Genomic DNA, 14,708 nt, shown 5'->3' on the forward strand with positions numbered 1-14,708 from the left:
TATTTATTTTTTTTCTGTAAGCACTCAATTATCTTTCCAAGAGACTATAAATGAGGAAGATTCTACCTATTTGCCACTGTTTATTCTCAGGTTCCTATACCAATTTCCACCGGCTCATTTTTCTTCTTTCAAAGAATTGGCTTTAACATTTGTTGGGGGGTGGTTAGGGGAGTCTGCTGGTAATGAATTTTCAAATCTTTTATTTGTCTGGACATATTTTTATTTCCCTTCAGTTCTGAAGAATATCTTTTCTGAATATACAATTTGCTTTGATCTTTAATTCTTTTAGTAGCTTAACCAGGCCAGTCCGTGACCTTCCATCTGCATAGTCTCTTATTGGAAGTTCAATGTCATTCTTTTAATTTTTTCCCCTCTGTGCACACTCCGTCTTTTCCTCTGATTTTAAGATTTCCTCTTTATCATTGACTTCCAGTGTTATGATTTTGATGAGACTTTGTGTATTTTTTATGTTTCCTATAAGTTTGTTGAGCTTAGCATTTTTTTGAATCTTTGAGATTAGCATTAAAAAAAAAAAATCACATCAAAAAATTTCAACCATAATTTCATTCAATGTTTCTTGTCCCTAATCTTCTAGAACTGTAACTATTTGTTTGTAAGACCGCCTGGAATTTTCCAACAGGCCCCTGATTTCCCAGCCATCTCTCACTTCAGCCTTTTTATTCTCTGTTCTTTATTTTTATAATTTCTCTTGCTATGTATTTAAAATAACTGATCTTTTTATTTTCACTCTCTAATCTGCTGTTCATATTTTTAAAAAATAATTTCAGATATTGTACTTTTTAATCTCTAAAAGTTCCATTTGGACTTTTTTCCAAATATCTTTTCAATCATTTCCTCATATTTTATTGAACATGTAGGCCATATAATTAGAGTTAGTTTAAGGTTTTTTTTTTTTTTTTTTAAACGGGGGGTTGAACTGAGGATCTTGTGCATGCAGGACAAGCATTCTACCACCGAGCTACATCCCCAGACCTATTTTAAGGTTTTTATCTTCTAATATCTCCATGTCTGTCCTGAGTCTGTTTCTATTGATTGATTCTTTTCTTGTGGTGAAAGGTCATTCCTGTTTTGATGCATGCCTGCTGATTTATGAATTTCACATTGTCGGGTATTATATTTCATTCTATTTCTTTACATAGTGCTGGAATGATTTACATCTTGCTTTTAAGATTTTTAAAGACACATTAAGAGTGGCCTTTGGTGTGGACTACTTTGGTGTGGACTACTACTCCAGCACTACTTTTAATTCTGTTGGCTCTACCCAAGACTCTCATTTTTCCACTCTGGCTGCTTCAGCTCAAGGAGGCAGACTTTCTTTGGGTTTCCTCTTCCTGACCTAAGGCCTAGAAACTTCCTCCAGGCCATCAGAGAGGCAACAGTAGAGCCCATGTTGTGTGTTGGCTTCTCTCTGTAGGACAGTCACCCAAAGCCTATTACTCAATATTGCCTCACATGTATTGTCCAGCTTTCTGATTGTTTCAGGAGAATTTGTCCAGTAATTATTATTCCATTATAGCTAGCAGGAGGATTTTTAAAAAATTACTAATTATTTTTATAATTTGTTGGTGATCTTTCAATAATCCATTAAAATTTTCTTCATTGAAGTTTGGAGAATATGTTCTGTTAACAATTTTTTGAAGTTTTTAAGGTTTTGTTGCAGTTGTAAGGTTTTGTTTTTGTTGTTAATAAATAATTTTAAAAAGGTACTATGGACATATAAGATGCATATTTTCTTTTGCAGACCTGGGGATGAAACCCAGGGTTTGGAGAATACCATGCAAGCATTCTGCCACCGAGCTATATCCCCAGCCCTTTTCATTGTTATTTTGAGACAGAGACTTGCTAAATGACCCAGACTGGCCTCAAACTTGAGATTCTCCTGCCTCAGCCACCTGAGTAGCTCAGATGACAGGAAGGTGCCACCATGTTCCATGACTTCCACATGTTTATAGAGTCCCACACACAGAATGTGGGAGATCAGGGGGCACAAGGCATCTCCAAGGTCACTCACCACTGCAGGATTCATTGGGCTTAGAGTCCTGAGGCCCCAAGTCTTCTTTGCTGGACCTGCTCTCTCTGCAGAAAGTTCTAGGTTTACTGAGGTTGAAGTAATGGCATTAAGACCACCAGGAAAACCTGTGGATCAACTGGGTTTGCGAACTTACTGAGCAAGGAACAGCACTACTGCTGTGGTTGGAATATATTCCCCCCAGATTCATATGTTGGAGACTTAATCCCCAAATTCATAGGTTAATGGGGCTTGGAGATGGAGCCTTGGCAAGGTAATTAGGAGGTCCCACATGACATCGGTGGCTTTATTAGAAGAGAGACTAATCTAGTCCTTGCCCTGTCCTGCCATGCGACACCCTCTACCATGTTATGACGCAGCAAGAAGGTCCCCAGCAGCTGCTGATGTCATAGTCCTGGACTTCCAGCCTCCAGAACTGTGTGCTCCCTAAGCCTCTGTTCTTTATGAATTATCCAACTGTGCAGTACTCATTATGGAAATAGAAAGTGGACCAAGAACCCAGCACCTCTGCAATGTCTTAAGAGGGTTTTTTGGGGGAAGTCCCCGTAGAGTCCCCTGGGCTGGAGCCAGTCTGTGGATTCCCTGCATAGCTTTGCATCCCAGCCTGAACTCCTGTCTTGGTTCCCAGACCACTTTCTTGTTCAGCATCTGCAGTGACTTTTCCAAGGCACGAATCTGCTCACACAAACTCTGTTCAGATGCCTTCAAAGCTCCTCCTGACTCTCAGGACCCATCCCAGAACCTCACCAGGATCCTGGTCCTCTGCCGTCCGGTGCCTGTCATGGTCCCTTTCTCCCCATGGCCTCGCTGTTCTGTGCTCCAGAGCCACCCACCTTCTTCAGATTCTTGGAAATGCCACCATTGCTTTCTCCGGCCAGTGGCATCCCCTTTTAGGATCACCTGACCACCTCTAGTCCTCCTCTGATCTCAGCTCAGAAGTCTCTTCCTCTAGGAAGCCCTCCCTGACTCTGAGATTGAGTTTGGTGCTCTCCTCCAGGCCAGGCCTCCTGTTTTCATCCATTTCCCCTTCAGGTTTGAAGACCTGTGAGGGCCAGAGCTGTGAACATCTCTGGGAGCACTCACAGCTTGGCTCTGGAGATGTTCCTAAAGTCTCCTGTGTGGAAGGCTTGGTCCCCAGTGCAGCCAGCTTCAGAGGGGGGCTTTGGAAAGTGGTTGGGTCATGGAGGATCTGATCTCACCCGTAGATTACTAATTTGGAAGCATTATTTGGAACTGTAACAGGTGGAACCTGGTTGGAGGAAGTAGGTCACTGGGGGTGTGCCCTTGGGGACCACATCATGTTCCTGGCCCCTTCCCCTCTTTCTCTCACCACACCCTCTGTCGTGATGCTCTGCTTCATCTGAGACCCAGAGCAATGGGTCCAGCCGACCGTGGCCTGAAACATCTGAAACCGTGAGCCAGAACAAACCTCTCCTTCTTTGATTTGTTTATGTCGGGCATTTTGGTCACTTTTATGAAACACCAACACAGAATCACCAGGTGGCTGAGGGTGCTCCTCTGGTGTCAGGTGGCCCTCACCAATACCTTCGATGGTGAGTGCGGTGCCGTTGTGTGGTCGTCACACCATATCCACTGTGGTTGGCCCCCAGCCCCGCATTCTGGTTGCTGAGGGGAACCATCTGTCAGGTGAGATCTTGGAACTGGGGAGGCAGTTGAAGCGCTCAGTCTGGGAACCCAGAACATAACTGTTCTCCCCTCATGGGGGATGCTGGGGTGCAGAAGGGGGAGATCCCACAAAAAGACCCCCCCTCAATTGCAGGAGCAAAGGGTCAGCGGCTGTCCCAGTTGTGGATAGGACCAGGAGTCCCTACAAGAGGCAGGAGGTGGGCAGAAACTGGGCCTTGGGACCAGGTGACTCTGGAGGCCAGAATGGGAGAGAGGGCAGCAGGGTCTCCACCTTGCCCTGGTCTGAGGTCCTGGTGACCTTGGTCACAAGCTTGTGTGGTTTGGCCAATCTGCTAAAGATGAAGGAAGCAGCCCAGACTCTGGGGTGGGATGAGACTGTGTGAGAGGCCAGGGGGCTCGACTCTGGGACATAGGCAGAGCAGGGATTCAGAGGGTCAGCAGAGAAGGACACAAGGGAAGAGTCCAGGCACAGGAAGATGTTTATTGCTGTCAGGAGACCTCAGAGCCTCAGAGCTCCACAGTCCCCAGGGTCTCTGTGCATATGGGAGCCACACATGCAGTTGCTGTCACCTTCCCAAGGATGAGCGAAAGGGCCAGGCAACTCTGGGAGCTCTGCATCAAAGCCAGGCTGTGTCCAGAGACCCATGCCTGGACTTCCCTCCCTGGCTCCTAGTGGGTGTCCCACTACTCAACAGAGGGCTCTAGGTTTGCTTGGGGTTGGTGACTTTGCTCATAAAGAGAATGACGTCTCCACGGACGATGGCCATCAGGAAGGGCCTGTTGAAATTCACAATGGTCCTTGCGCCTATCTTTGCCGATGTGAGGACCATTTTGACTCCAGTGGCAGCAACCGCTTCTGTCCCCTTCTCAGTCACATCAAGCAGAGCCTTGTGGATCACCTGCGGGGACAGGAGTGGGCAGGAGGGAAGCAGCCTGCCTGTGGCTTTTAGGGAACTGATGCATCACAGGTTTCCGTGGCGATTGTCCTGTAACCATTGCTGTTGCCTGTTACCATGACTGTCCTGACAGGCACTGCAGAATAGTCTGTGCCCACAGATGGAAAAGCTCATGGTGGACGCCTGCACTTATTTTTCACTGGTGTCTAGCATGGGGTAGTGTCTGCTGCGGTCTGATCCCAGGCCCAGGCTCCTCCCCATGAAGGGCTCCTGTGTCTTGTCATGATGTGTGTGTGTTTGGGGGTGGGTGACCAGCCCGCAACGCTGCAGGAGGGGCTGGGCTGTAGCCCGGCTCTTCAGGGTTGGGTGGAGACCCAGGGAGGGTGATCGGACATTGAGAAATACAGTTATTTGTACAAATTCAAGAGTCCCTATTCAGGTTTAGCCGTGGAGAATGAGCTGCCCGGAGTTCACAGACTCACCTTAGAGACCATCAGGTTCTTGTACCCCGTGACCCCTGACAGGTCAGCCTGCTTGGAGAAGACCTCCCTGATGCCCAGTTGGCCAAGAACATCTTTCAGATTGAAGTCACTTGAGATGCAGAACTTGGGCAGATAGAGCTCATCTATCCACCTAAGGAATGAGAAAAGTGAGATCTGACCATCGCTTGACTCCGTGGCCATCCCCCCCCACTGCAGCACTGAATTCCCCAGTTTCCTCCACCACTACCCCTTCTTGCAGGAAAACTGTTCTCTTCCTTGATTTCTTTTGTTACTGTTTGTTTTTTTGGAGAGGGGTCCCCGGGATTGAACTCAGGGGCACCCGAACACTGAGCCACATTCCCAGCCCTGTTTTGTATTTTATTTAGAGACAGGGTCTCACTGAGTTGCTTAGCACCTCAGTGTTGCTGAGGCTGGCTTTGAACTCGAGATCCTCCTGTCCCAGCCTCCCGAGATGCTGGGATTACAGGCGTGCGCCACTGCGCTGGCACCCTTAGCACACTTATCACTGTATGCTTGGTCTTACAGCTGCTCAATACAATGAGGCTGTGTCTCCCATTGAACTCCGAGTTCCATGGGTGCATCCTGTTTGTCTTTGGATTCATTCACTCATTCAAATCTCTGAGCACCCAGCGTGGGCTGGGCACGTGCACAGACACATCAGAGTTTTGTAAATAGGATGTCTTTGATGAATATTCAGAACTTCTCATTGAGATCTGCTCTGTACTAATCAAAGATGAAGGAAAGGGAGAGTTTGGAAGGTGGGGTCTCCAGGGATCTGGTGTGAGGAGGGTTGAGGGTAGGTAGCCCCAGCAGGTGCCACTCTGGAGGTGCTCGGGGCTGGGGCTGTGGCCTCAAGTCTGTGTTGAGGCAGATCTTTGCCTTCTCTGTTCTGCAAGTGTCTTCCCTGTCTATTGCCCCCATCCAATTCTCAAAGTCACCCCAAGAGGACAAGGACCACAGAACAAGAGCTCCACCTTCAAGAGGCGGAAGCCAGGAGAAAGCAGGTGAGGGTCGGGGACGGTGCTGGAGACGCCTCGTGACTTAGAACATGTCTGAGTCAGAAGAAGCCTGGTTACATTTGATGTCCTCTTAAACTATCTGGCCTAAAGCCACCAGGCAGCAAAGGGAAGAGTGGCCTTGGATAACCCCTGTCCCCACATGGGTTCTTCCACCACTGTGTCACTGGACCCGGGTGAGACCCTGGGGTGGAGGGAGACAGGGCCCTAGGGGCTGGGATGGAAGGGCGCCGTCAGCTCCAGTCCTGGGGATACGCACTTCATCTGCAGCGAGTTTCTCCACCTCTTCAGGGTGCCTGGGAGCAGCATGGCCTCCACCTTCTGCATCTTGCCTGAGTCGGGGAGGATGAAGAGTGCACTCGCATTGCCCGCGTAATCCAGCTGAATCACGGTGCAGGAGAGCGCCTTGTCCCGGAAGTAGGGTATGGGCAGGTCCTCGGTGCTCATCATGGGCACTTTTATCCACTTCTCCCCGCTCAAGTAGAACCTGGCCTCGAAGGTATCGATGGGGTGAAAGGGCGTCATCCACTTGGCTAGAGGGGGAGCAAGCCATCGCAGACCGTGAGCAGCAGGGCACGTGCACTTCCCCCCAGCTCTGCCCCGGGCCCTGAGCAGCAAGAGCTCCCAGCCACTCAGGGTCCCTCTCAGGGGTGGCCCTGCCCGGGTTTGGGAAAATACCTTGGCAAGTGGAAAAGCCACGGGGGAAAGGGGAGACCCACGGGCCTGGATCAGAAAGGGAACCTTGAAAGAAAGAACTGGTTACTTGGGCTAGATGACAGGTTGCCAGGCCTCTGGGAAGAGGGGATGCTGGACAGAGGTGAAAATAGGAGAGGAAAGATGGGGGGCTCCCTGAGAGCTGCTGAGGGGCAGATAGAGAAGGCCTCACAGTGGGAACCAGGCGGGAGGGGTGAGGAGGCATGGCCAAGAGTGACCAAAGAATGAAGCTCGTGGGCACTTGTGAGATCTCAGTGGTCAGGAGTACTGGACATCCCAAGGCCATGGCTAGGAAGTGTAGTTTGTGGTTCCCTGACATATACGTGGGTCATGTCCATCTGCATGGACCACGGGCATCCAGCTCAGACCTGCCCTGGGTTCTGAGCCTCTGGTCCCACTCCCATCCCAACCCACAGACTTGGAACTGCCAGGATTCCTTGGGCTCAGGACCCAGTGGCCCCCACTTTACGCGGGAGCCTCACCAGCCTTGTGGCCTCTGTGCTGTGGCTAGTGGAGACTTGCAGTTTAGTCTAACCTTCAGGCCCTCCTGGCATTTCTTCCTGCCCTCTCCAGCCCACGGCAGCCCTGGGCCCAGCCTGTGCCCCTGTCCTGTCTTCTGTCTGCCCTTCCCTCTTGATGATTACCTTGGTTTCTGAGAACCAGCCACCTCTGCCCCAGGCTGACTCCGGTGCCCAGGCTCTCTGCCAATGATTGCTGGTGCTGGGTGCCCCGTCCCAATTTCTGAGCTCTCGACACTGCTTCCTATCCTCCGGGATTGAAAGAGAGACTCTAGGGTTGGGTGTTACTGCATGTGGGCTCTGGGTGGGCCCCTGTCATGACATCTCCACCAGCACGGAATGTGCAGGATCCCAGCTTTCTCTCTCCTTGACCAATTTAGGGGTGTGGGTCCGGGACTCCATCATGGGTGCTGAGCTTGTAATTCTGCCCAGTTGAAATCATGAGACTGCTGTGGCTGGTAGAGCTCCTCGAGCAGCAAGCAGCCCGACGACGCCTGCCAGGCTGGCATAAAAGATCCTCACACGGAAGACCCAGCCACTGGGCTTCCTGTCCCTCGGTGCCAGGCGACCAGCTTTCAACGAGAAGCCTTGTCTCCCTGCTGTGGGGCGGGGGCTCCCCTTCCTGCCCTCCCAGGATGGTCCCCTGGAGCCTCCCCTTCCCTGCTGTCATCTCACAGGCTACCACTGACTTCCCTGGGAGGGGCGGGGGCTCTTCTCTTAGTGTGTCTGGATTCAGAAGAAAAGAAAGCCATTTTTTTTCTGGCAAAGTCTTTCTTTCTTGGCTCCAGGCCCCGCCTGGCACCCTCAGGTCATCCAGTCTGCATCCTGGCATCCCTTGGTGTACCCTTTGTGTACCCTCTGCCATCTGGGTGCAGAGGAAGAGGAAGGACAGGGCGGGAGGGGGAGGGGCCAGGGCTCATCAGCTGTTCTGAGCCTGTCCCCGCTGTCCACACGGCAGCCCCAGCAACGACCAGGCCCATCCCACACTCTCCAGGTCCTGTCTGTCAGTCAGGAGGATGGGAGGGGTGACGAGGGAGGGCAGGGGCGGCACAGGTCTCCATCCCCACCAGGAGGAGGAGCACACCCAGCTCCTGGGCACTCCACGGACCACTTGGTTACCAGCCCTGCCAGGAAGAGGGACGACAGGAAGGCAGGGGTGGTTGGCGTGTGGCTGGGAAGGAAAGGGTCCTAACAGAGGGACAGGTGTTAGGAGGAGCCACAAAGAGATTCGAAGATCAACAGAGCACATCAGGCCAGGACCAGTAGAGGAGGGAGGCTTGGTCCCGGCCTTCCTCTACAGACGCACCTGCAGGCCCAGGGACAGTGCTCCCCAGAGCTCTGCCTGGTCCACCAGCTCCCTGACTCAGTGGTCCTTTTCTGTGTCCCCATCTCTTCTTTTTACTTGTATCTGGGCCACTGGTGGGATCTCCCTGCCTATCCTCTGTCCTTCAGAACTACAGGCTGAGGTTGGCCTAGCTGGGTTCCCATCAATGGGCACTAGACCAATTAGAACCTGAGAAAGGGTCCCGCCTTGCATAGTGCCCTTGCCAGAGCCTCTTCCCTGGGGACGGGCCAGAGTCCCGGACCCTCAGGGCTGCCAGGCCCCATAGGGCCATCTTTGTCTTCCCCTGAGAAATGGCCCCAGGCCTGCCTGGACTCCCTCTAGAGACAGAGGCCGAGCCAGGATAAGGACTACCCTGGGTGGGTAGGTCAGAGATGCCCAAGAGGGCACAAGGCAGAGAGTCTTCCTGTCCACATTCAGCAGCATGAGGACAAGGACAAAGCTGTGGTTCCTGCCTACCCTGACGGAATTTGGAAGGAGGACCCCTTCCTTCGTCAGCTGAGTGAGTTTCACCTAGGTTAATGGGATGCGTGGAGGTCGCTTGCTGGAAGGACAGACTGTCATTCACAAAGCCACAGGGGAGAAGATGAGGCCTACGGACAGAGTGGGGTCCGGTGCCCAAGTCCCCCAAACCACGGACACCTCCTCTCTAGTGCTGGCTGGTTCTCCAAGCCAGGACAGACAGCTCAGAGGTTGGAGTCCATTTCCTCTGAGCCCAGGCCGGCACTCACCTTTAAAGAAGATGTAATTTAACAGGACCATCACCGTCTGGGGGTCCAGCCCTTTGATCAGGTCAACGATTTTCCCCTGGGTTTTCTCCTTCACATAGTCATTGATGCTCTTCTCTGCAGCATCAAGGTCCTGGAAGTTGGTGGTGAAGGTCTGGGCCTCATATAGGCTCTGGGCATCCTGGGTGAACATGGTCATCAGCTCCAGATCGTCACTGACGAACATGGCATTGCCTATGCTGAGCTGCAGCTGGTCGCGGGGCTGGCTGAGGGTGCGCAGGAGATGCTGGAAGCCCTGGTGGATTTCCGCCTCCGTGATCTGTGAGAGGTTGAATTTGAGGCCCTGGAGAAGCTCCATCCGGGTGGTGTTGTGGGCCCCCAGGGCCAGGAAGGCCAGGGCGGTAGAGATGCTCAGTGGGGAGAAGACGACATTCTCTTGGGGACTCCTGGAAGCCAGCTGTTTGTAGAGGCTGAAGGTGAAGTCAGCATTGTTGGAGGCAAATCTCAGGGTGTTCGCGGCCTGCCGGGTCAGAGTGTCCGGAGTCGGTGTGCCAGGTGAGTGGCAAAGGACGGCAGGGCAGAACCCTGCCACCAAGAGCCCTAGAGCCAGGAGGGGGGACATTCTCTCCACTCTGCAAAGCAAAGGTCTTTTAAGTCTGAGAGGGCCAGGTGGCACCCTGACAGCCTCCCCTGCCGGCACTCTGTCCCTGCTCTGCTGTCCCTTGCCGGCACTGTGACCCCCCTCCCTGTAGGTGCTCTCTGGGCACCCAGTGTGCACTCAGGAGCTGCCCTTGAAGGGTTAACTTGCCCAGTGTAATTACCTTTCGCCCATAAGGTAATTGCAGTCACTTGGTCATTTTTCCCAGTGGAGAAACTGGGCAGAGAGGTAGAGTTGTGCCAGGGTGGCACCAGCAGGTGGAGGCATGCAGGTGGGAACTGTTGGGAAAAGTGTAACAGCAGCTGCACCCCAGAAAAAAACCCCAACATGGCGCCTAAGGACCCTCTCTTCCTACTTTCCCCTTTTTCCACGGGCGCGAAAAGTTCCCGCGGGTGTGAACTCTCCCGCCGGCGCCAATATTTCAAATCTCGCTGGCGGGGAACCTTAGCCCCAATAAGAACCAATTCCTTGGCTCCGGAATTGATATCTGGAAGAACTTGCCAATAAACGGGTGGCCCCCCATTTACCTAAGCCCGGCCATCTCTCCCCAGATCTATATAAGCCCACAGCCTTTTGCAGTAAAGTGGAACTCTCCCCCGCGAATTGTCTCGCGTGGAGGCTTCTTTCAGGAACAAGATGAGACACTCAGAATGCCCCCCTGTCCTGTCAGCCAGCAGGCCCCAGGCAGGGGGGATGGAAGGCAGGATCTCTCCCTTTGAACCTCCCTTAGATGACAATTGTATGACCCTGGGCAGACCCTCCACTGCATGGTGCCCGGTTTAGCCAGGGTGAGTTGGGAGGAGACTCGGAAGATGGCCGGAGTGGTGCCCGGAGGCTGGCGGCCCTGGCGATGGTGATTGTAAAAGCCAACAGCAGGTAGGTTGCTCTTTCCAGCCTCTGCCAGGCGACCACGTGGTGGTTTCCACCACAGGCCCGGGAAGACCTCTTGTTGGAGGGAGAGCAGAACATGCATCAGAATTTCTGACCTGGGCTGGATTTCATTTGGGTGATTGCTGTGTGGCAGGGTAGTGGCACCCCCTCCTCCACAGGAAATCCTAATTAAGCTTCACCAGAAATCTTCCCCATAACTGATTTTAGGACTATCGACAGAAGAGTCTCTACGAAAGAGTTCAATGTAGTCAAACTTCCTGTTTCCTGTTGCTCTGTCTTACTTGGCCACGGGCTGGAAGAGATCAGCACCCCAGGTGCTGAACACTCTTTACTAGTTTTGCACAAACATTTATGGACTATCTCACATAAGTAACAACAACAGAACAGTTTGTAAAAGTGTGTTTGCAAATGCAGAGAGTGAAGAGAAAAACAGATTCTTTTAACTAGGCTGCTGGCCTGGGGCCAGAGATGTTCACATTTCGAAGAGAAGAGGTTACTAATTGAGCTCTGTGATAACAGCTGGCAGGGGAGGGGAGAAAGGGGAGAAGAAGATCTCCCCTCCTCAGGAGCTGCCCTTCAAGGATTAACTTGCCCAGTGAAAGAAAAACCCGCTTTTGCGTGAACTTCTGCAGATTGTGAACTTCTGAGCCCCTCCAATTACACACCAGGTATAAAGTTCTGAAACTGCCTGAATTCGGGGTTCAGGGGGATTAATTGGTTACAGCAAAAGTTTTGCCCTCTACGGCCTGACTACGGCCACTAAACCTGCTTCCTGTTTCCTGTCTGGTGTCCTGCCTCCTGTCTCCTACAGCAGGACACAAGTGACTAACCCAATCTGGCCTCTGTCTCTGTCTCCACATGTGAAGTGGCTTGGGGAAGGTCCATGATGAAGGTGTGGCCCCTGGCTCATAAAATGTGTTCCAGAGGGCCACCTCCCCACACTCCCTGAGCTAGGTACCGGGACTGAGAGGGCCGAGCTCAAAGCAAACAGGGAGCTCACCTTCAGCTCCTGCCCACTCTGTCCCAGCATTCAGGGAGAAGGGGACAGCTTGGGTGGTGGGAAGAAGAGGAAGAGCCAAGAGGGAGAAGGAGAGGGAACAGGACGGGGAGGGGGGTTACTGAGCTGCTGTCACCAGGGAAATGGAAGTGGCTTCAGACAGGGACTGTGGCAACTTGGTTGACCGTACTGGTCAGCTTTTTGTTGACCGAACTCTCAGGCTGAGGCAACCATTTCTTTGGAAAAGCATCAAATAATATTTTACACACAAATCATTTCAGGAGGGGAAGGATGGTGAGTTTGGGCATGTCGGAGGTCTGGCTGTTTCTGAGCTGTTTCAGGACAGAGATGCAGCCTGTCCGTCTGCTTGGCCCTGGGGCCTTGGTGGGAAAGTGAAGTCCCCACCCCAAGGCAGCTCTCATGGGGACCCTAAAATCACCCCTGGGTCTGCTGCCTCTGCCAGAGGGACTCACTGCAATCATCATAGCTGTTCTTTGTTCTGGTTCTGAGGGCCAGACTCCAGCTGGCTCCGCACAAAGAATCTACCAGTGTTGCCCAGAAGCACCTCCACCCTTTGTGGGCTTGAAAACACAGCCCCAGTGGTGGGAGGAGAGGGCTCCCCTGGGAGAGGAAGTGGCAGCCCCAGCGCTGCCCCCTTGCACCGAGCAGCTACCTGCAGGACTCCCGGCCCCCTCCCACCCCACACGTTCCAGGCCTGGTATAGCCCCATCCTGGAGAAAGGGAGCCCTTGGCTCCCAGACAGAAGGCGGAGGCATCAGGATTACCTGGCAGGAGCGATGGCTGGCAGAAATCAGAGGAGGATCCAAAGTCGGGGCCCCAGAGTGAAGAGTGCAGGGTTCTCCCCAAGGCCCAAGCCTATTTATCCACTAGGACTCCTCCCCCTGCTTAGGAAATGTTGACCAGGACAAGGGAGGGCTGTTGGAGTCCAGCTCCAACAGGGGGTCTCAGGAGACCAACGGATGGTGAGGAGTCGGCGAAAGGGGGGTGGAGAAACAACACAGACACCAAAGTGAAGGTGCTGAGTCCCAATCTTTACTTGTGAAGTTAGTCATATATACTTTTCATTCTGGCAGGCTCACCGTACTTTGTGGTCACAAAACAGGAATCATTATTCAAAGAAGCAAAGTGTTACGCAGCTACAATTAGAATAGAAGAATGTATCTTGGCTTATGTATAAGCAAGCATTTTTACTTTCAGTTCCAGTTTTGCTTTGAGCTGTTTCTGTTTAGTTAGCTTTTAGTAATAGTTAGAAATGTCCCAGATTATTGGCCTGTACCTTGACTATTCTTTCTTGACTTACTGTCTGGAGCCGGTGCCATGGTTACAGCAAGTGGTTAACTTGTTATTAATTTTAATCAAACAAGAGTAAGAGCACAAACCATTGTGTGCAGGAACAAGAACAAGTTGCCCAATACCAAGCACTAATCTGTCTTCTTAACATTAATTCTTCTTCACTAGATTTTAATTTAATTTCTCAAAAACTTCCTTGACTGTTTTTCCTACAGGGGGTTTTTCATTAAACATTAACAATTTACGTTCCACAGCTGAATCATTGCATTTAGAGCAAACAGATTTATTCTTTAGAAGTAGTTGCATTAATTGGGAAAGTCATGTTTTTTCCTTCATACTTGATGGTCATATGAGAAGTCGCAACTAGACTTATTAAAGGAATACAAAAACAAATCAGCCCATTCCCAGGAATATACCGCGCTCCTCCAGAGGATGGATGCCTTGTGCCATCCACCTCAGTAGGGCCTTGCCAATGTCTGAGTCAGGGGAGGGGCGCAGCAGAGGGCTCTGTTTTCAGACTGGAAATGCCCTGACACCGATTTCTGGTAACATGGATTTATAAAGACCTTGCAGAATAACCTAGTTACAGGAATCGCCCCTAACTTTTGCTAACATCAAAAAGCAACATTAAAACCATGGTCTCATTAGTGTGATTTCTGTTTATGAAATGCTCACTGAGAAACATGGAGAAAACCAGAAAATAAGAAGACATCAAAAATATCCCCCAGATGTTTATCGCCCAGAGAGGGACCTAGCTAACATTTCGGTATATTTCTAAGTCATTTCTTTCCTATCTGTGTTTGTGTATCTTTGTGGGGGTGTGATATGAATCTCCATGCAAACTCAGATGTAGTGTTTAAAAATGCAGGACTTTATTTTTCTAGATCTCCATTTGCATTTTGAGCAATCCTCAGGGCTCTGCCCCTCCCCAGACGTATACCAAGAAATGGGGTAGCAGGGACCTCATCTGAGCACAATCACTGTGGAGTCCTTGTCCCCAGGTGCTATGTGTCATGGGGGCCTCCTCTGGCCAGGACCTGATCCTGAGGCCAGAATCAGGCAGAAAGGCAAGGGTCAGATCCAGAGATTGGAGGAATTGAAATGTTAGTTCCTTCAGAGCCCTTCCTCCACCTTATCAAGATAAACTGCCCCTGCTCCAACCTGTTGCTAAAGTAACCTATCTCAGGGATTGTCCCCCTTCCTGCCCAGGTCACTCCAACTTGGCCCCTCCAGCCCACCTGCTTCTCACCCTCTGAGCATCTCCTGGGCTAGTCAGGAACCCAGGAAGGGGACAGAGAAGGGGAAGAGAGCAGAATAAAGGAAGCCCAAGACCTGCTTCTTAGGACACCAGCTATGGTCCCCTCTCCCTCCCAGGAGAAGTCTATGTTCCCCCTTTTTAAATAACTCTGCTTCATATTTCATGCCTCTGCGTGTTTC

General features: G+C 51.4%; 1 protein-coding gene across 2 annotated transcripts; it reads right to left on the minus strand.

The window, feature by feature from the left end:
- Nucleotides 1-4,158: 4,158 nt before the first annotated feature.
- On the minus strand, nucleotides 4,159-12,844 carry LOC143395020 (alpha-1-antichymotrypsin-like). 2 transcript variants are annotated; one of them, XM_076849710.2, is made up of 6 exons: nucleotides 12,746-12,843; nucleotides 10,236-10,350; nucleotides 9,418-10,046; nucleotides 6,372-6,645; nucleotides 5,076-5,226; nucleotides 4,159-4,596 (listed from the first exon to the last, which is right to left on the minus strand). In XM_076849710.2, exons 2-6 carry the CDS (start codon nucleotides 10,244-10,246, stop codon nucleotides 4,399-4,401), a joined length of 1,263 nt encoding a protein of 420 aa, XP_076705825.2. In that variant the 5' UTR covers nucleotides 10,247-10,350; nucleotides 12,746-12,843; the 3' UTR covers nucleotides 4,159-4,398. The 2 variants fall into 2 exon arrangements, with proteins under 2 accessions (XP_076705825.2, XP_076705826.2); XM_076849711.2 differs by lacking the exon at nucleotides 10,236-10,350 and having other exon boundaries at nucleotides 12,746-12,844.
- Nucleotides 12,845-14,708: the final 1,864 nt, after the last annotated feature.

This window comes from Callospermophilus lateralis, chromosome 3, assembly GCF_048772815.1.
Source record: "Callospermophilus lateralis isolate mCalLat2 chromosome 3, mCalLat2.hap1, whole genome shotgun sequence".
Classification (NCBI taxonomy): Eukaryota; Metazoa; Chordata; class Mammalia; order Rodentia; family Sciuridae; genus Callospermophilus; species Callospermophilus lateralis.

Excerpts from the sequence above, each read along its gene's own strand:
- LOC143395020 (XM_076849710.2), bottom strand. Across the intron at positions 6,646-9,417 it reads AAATTACATCTTCTTTAAAG|CCAAGTGGATGACGCCCTTT; the intron begins GTGAGTGCCGGC and ends CTCCCCCTCTAG. Across the intron at positions 5,227-6,371 it reads AGAAACTCGCTGCAGATGAA|GTGGATAGATGAGCTCTATC; the intron begins GTGCGTATCCCC and ends CTCATTCCTTAG.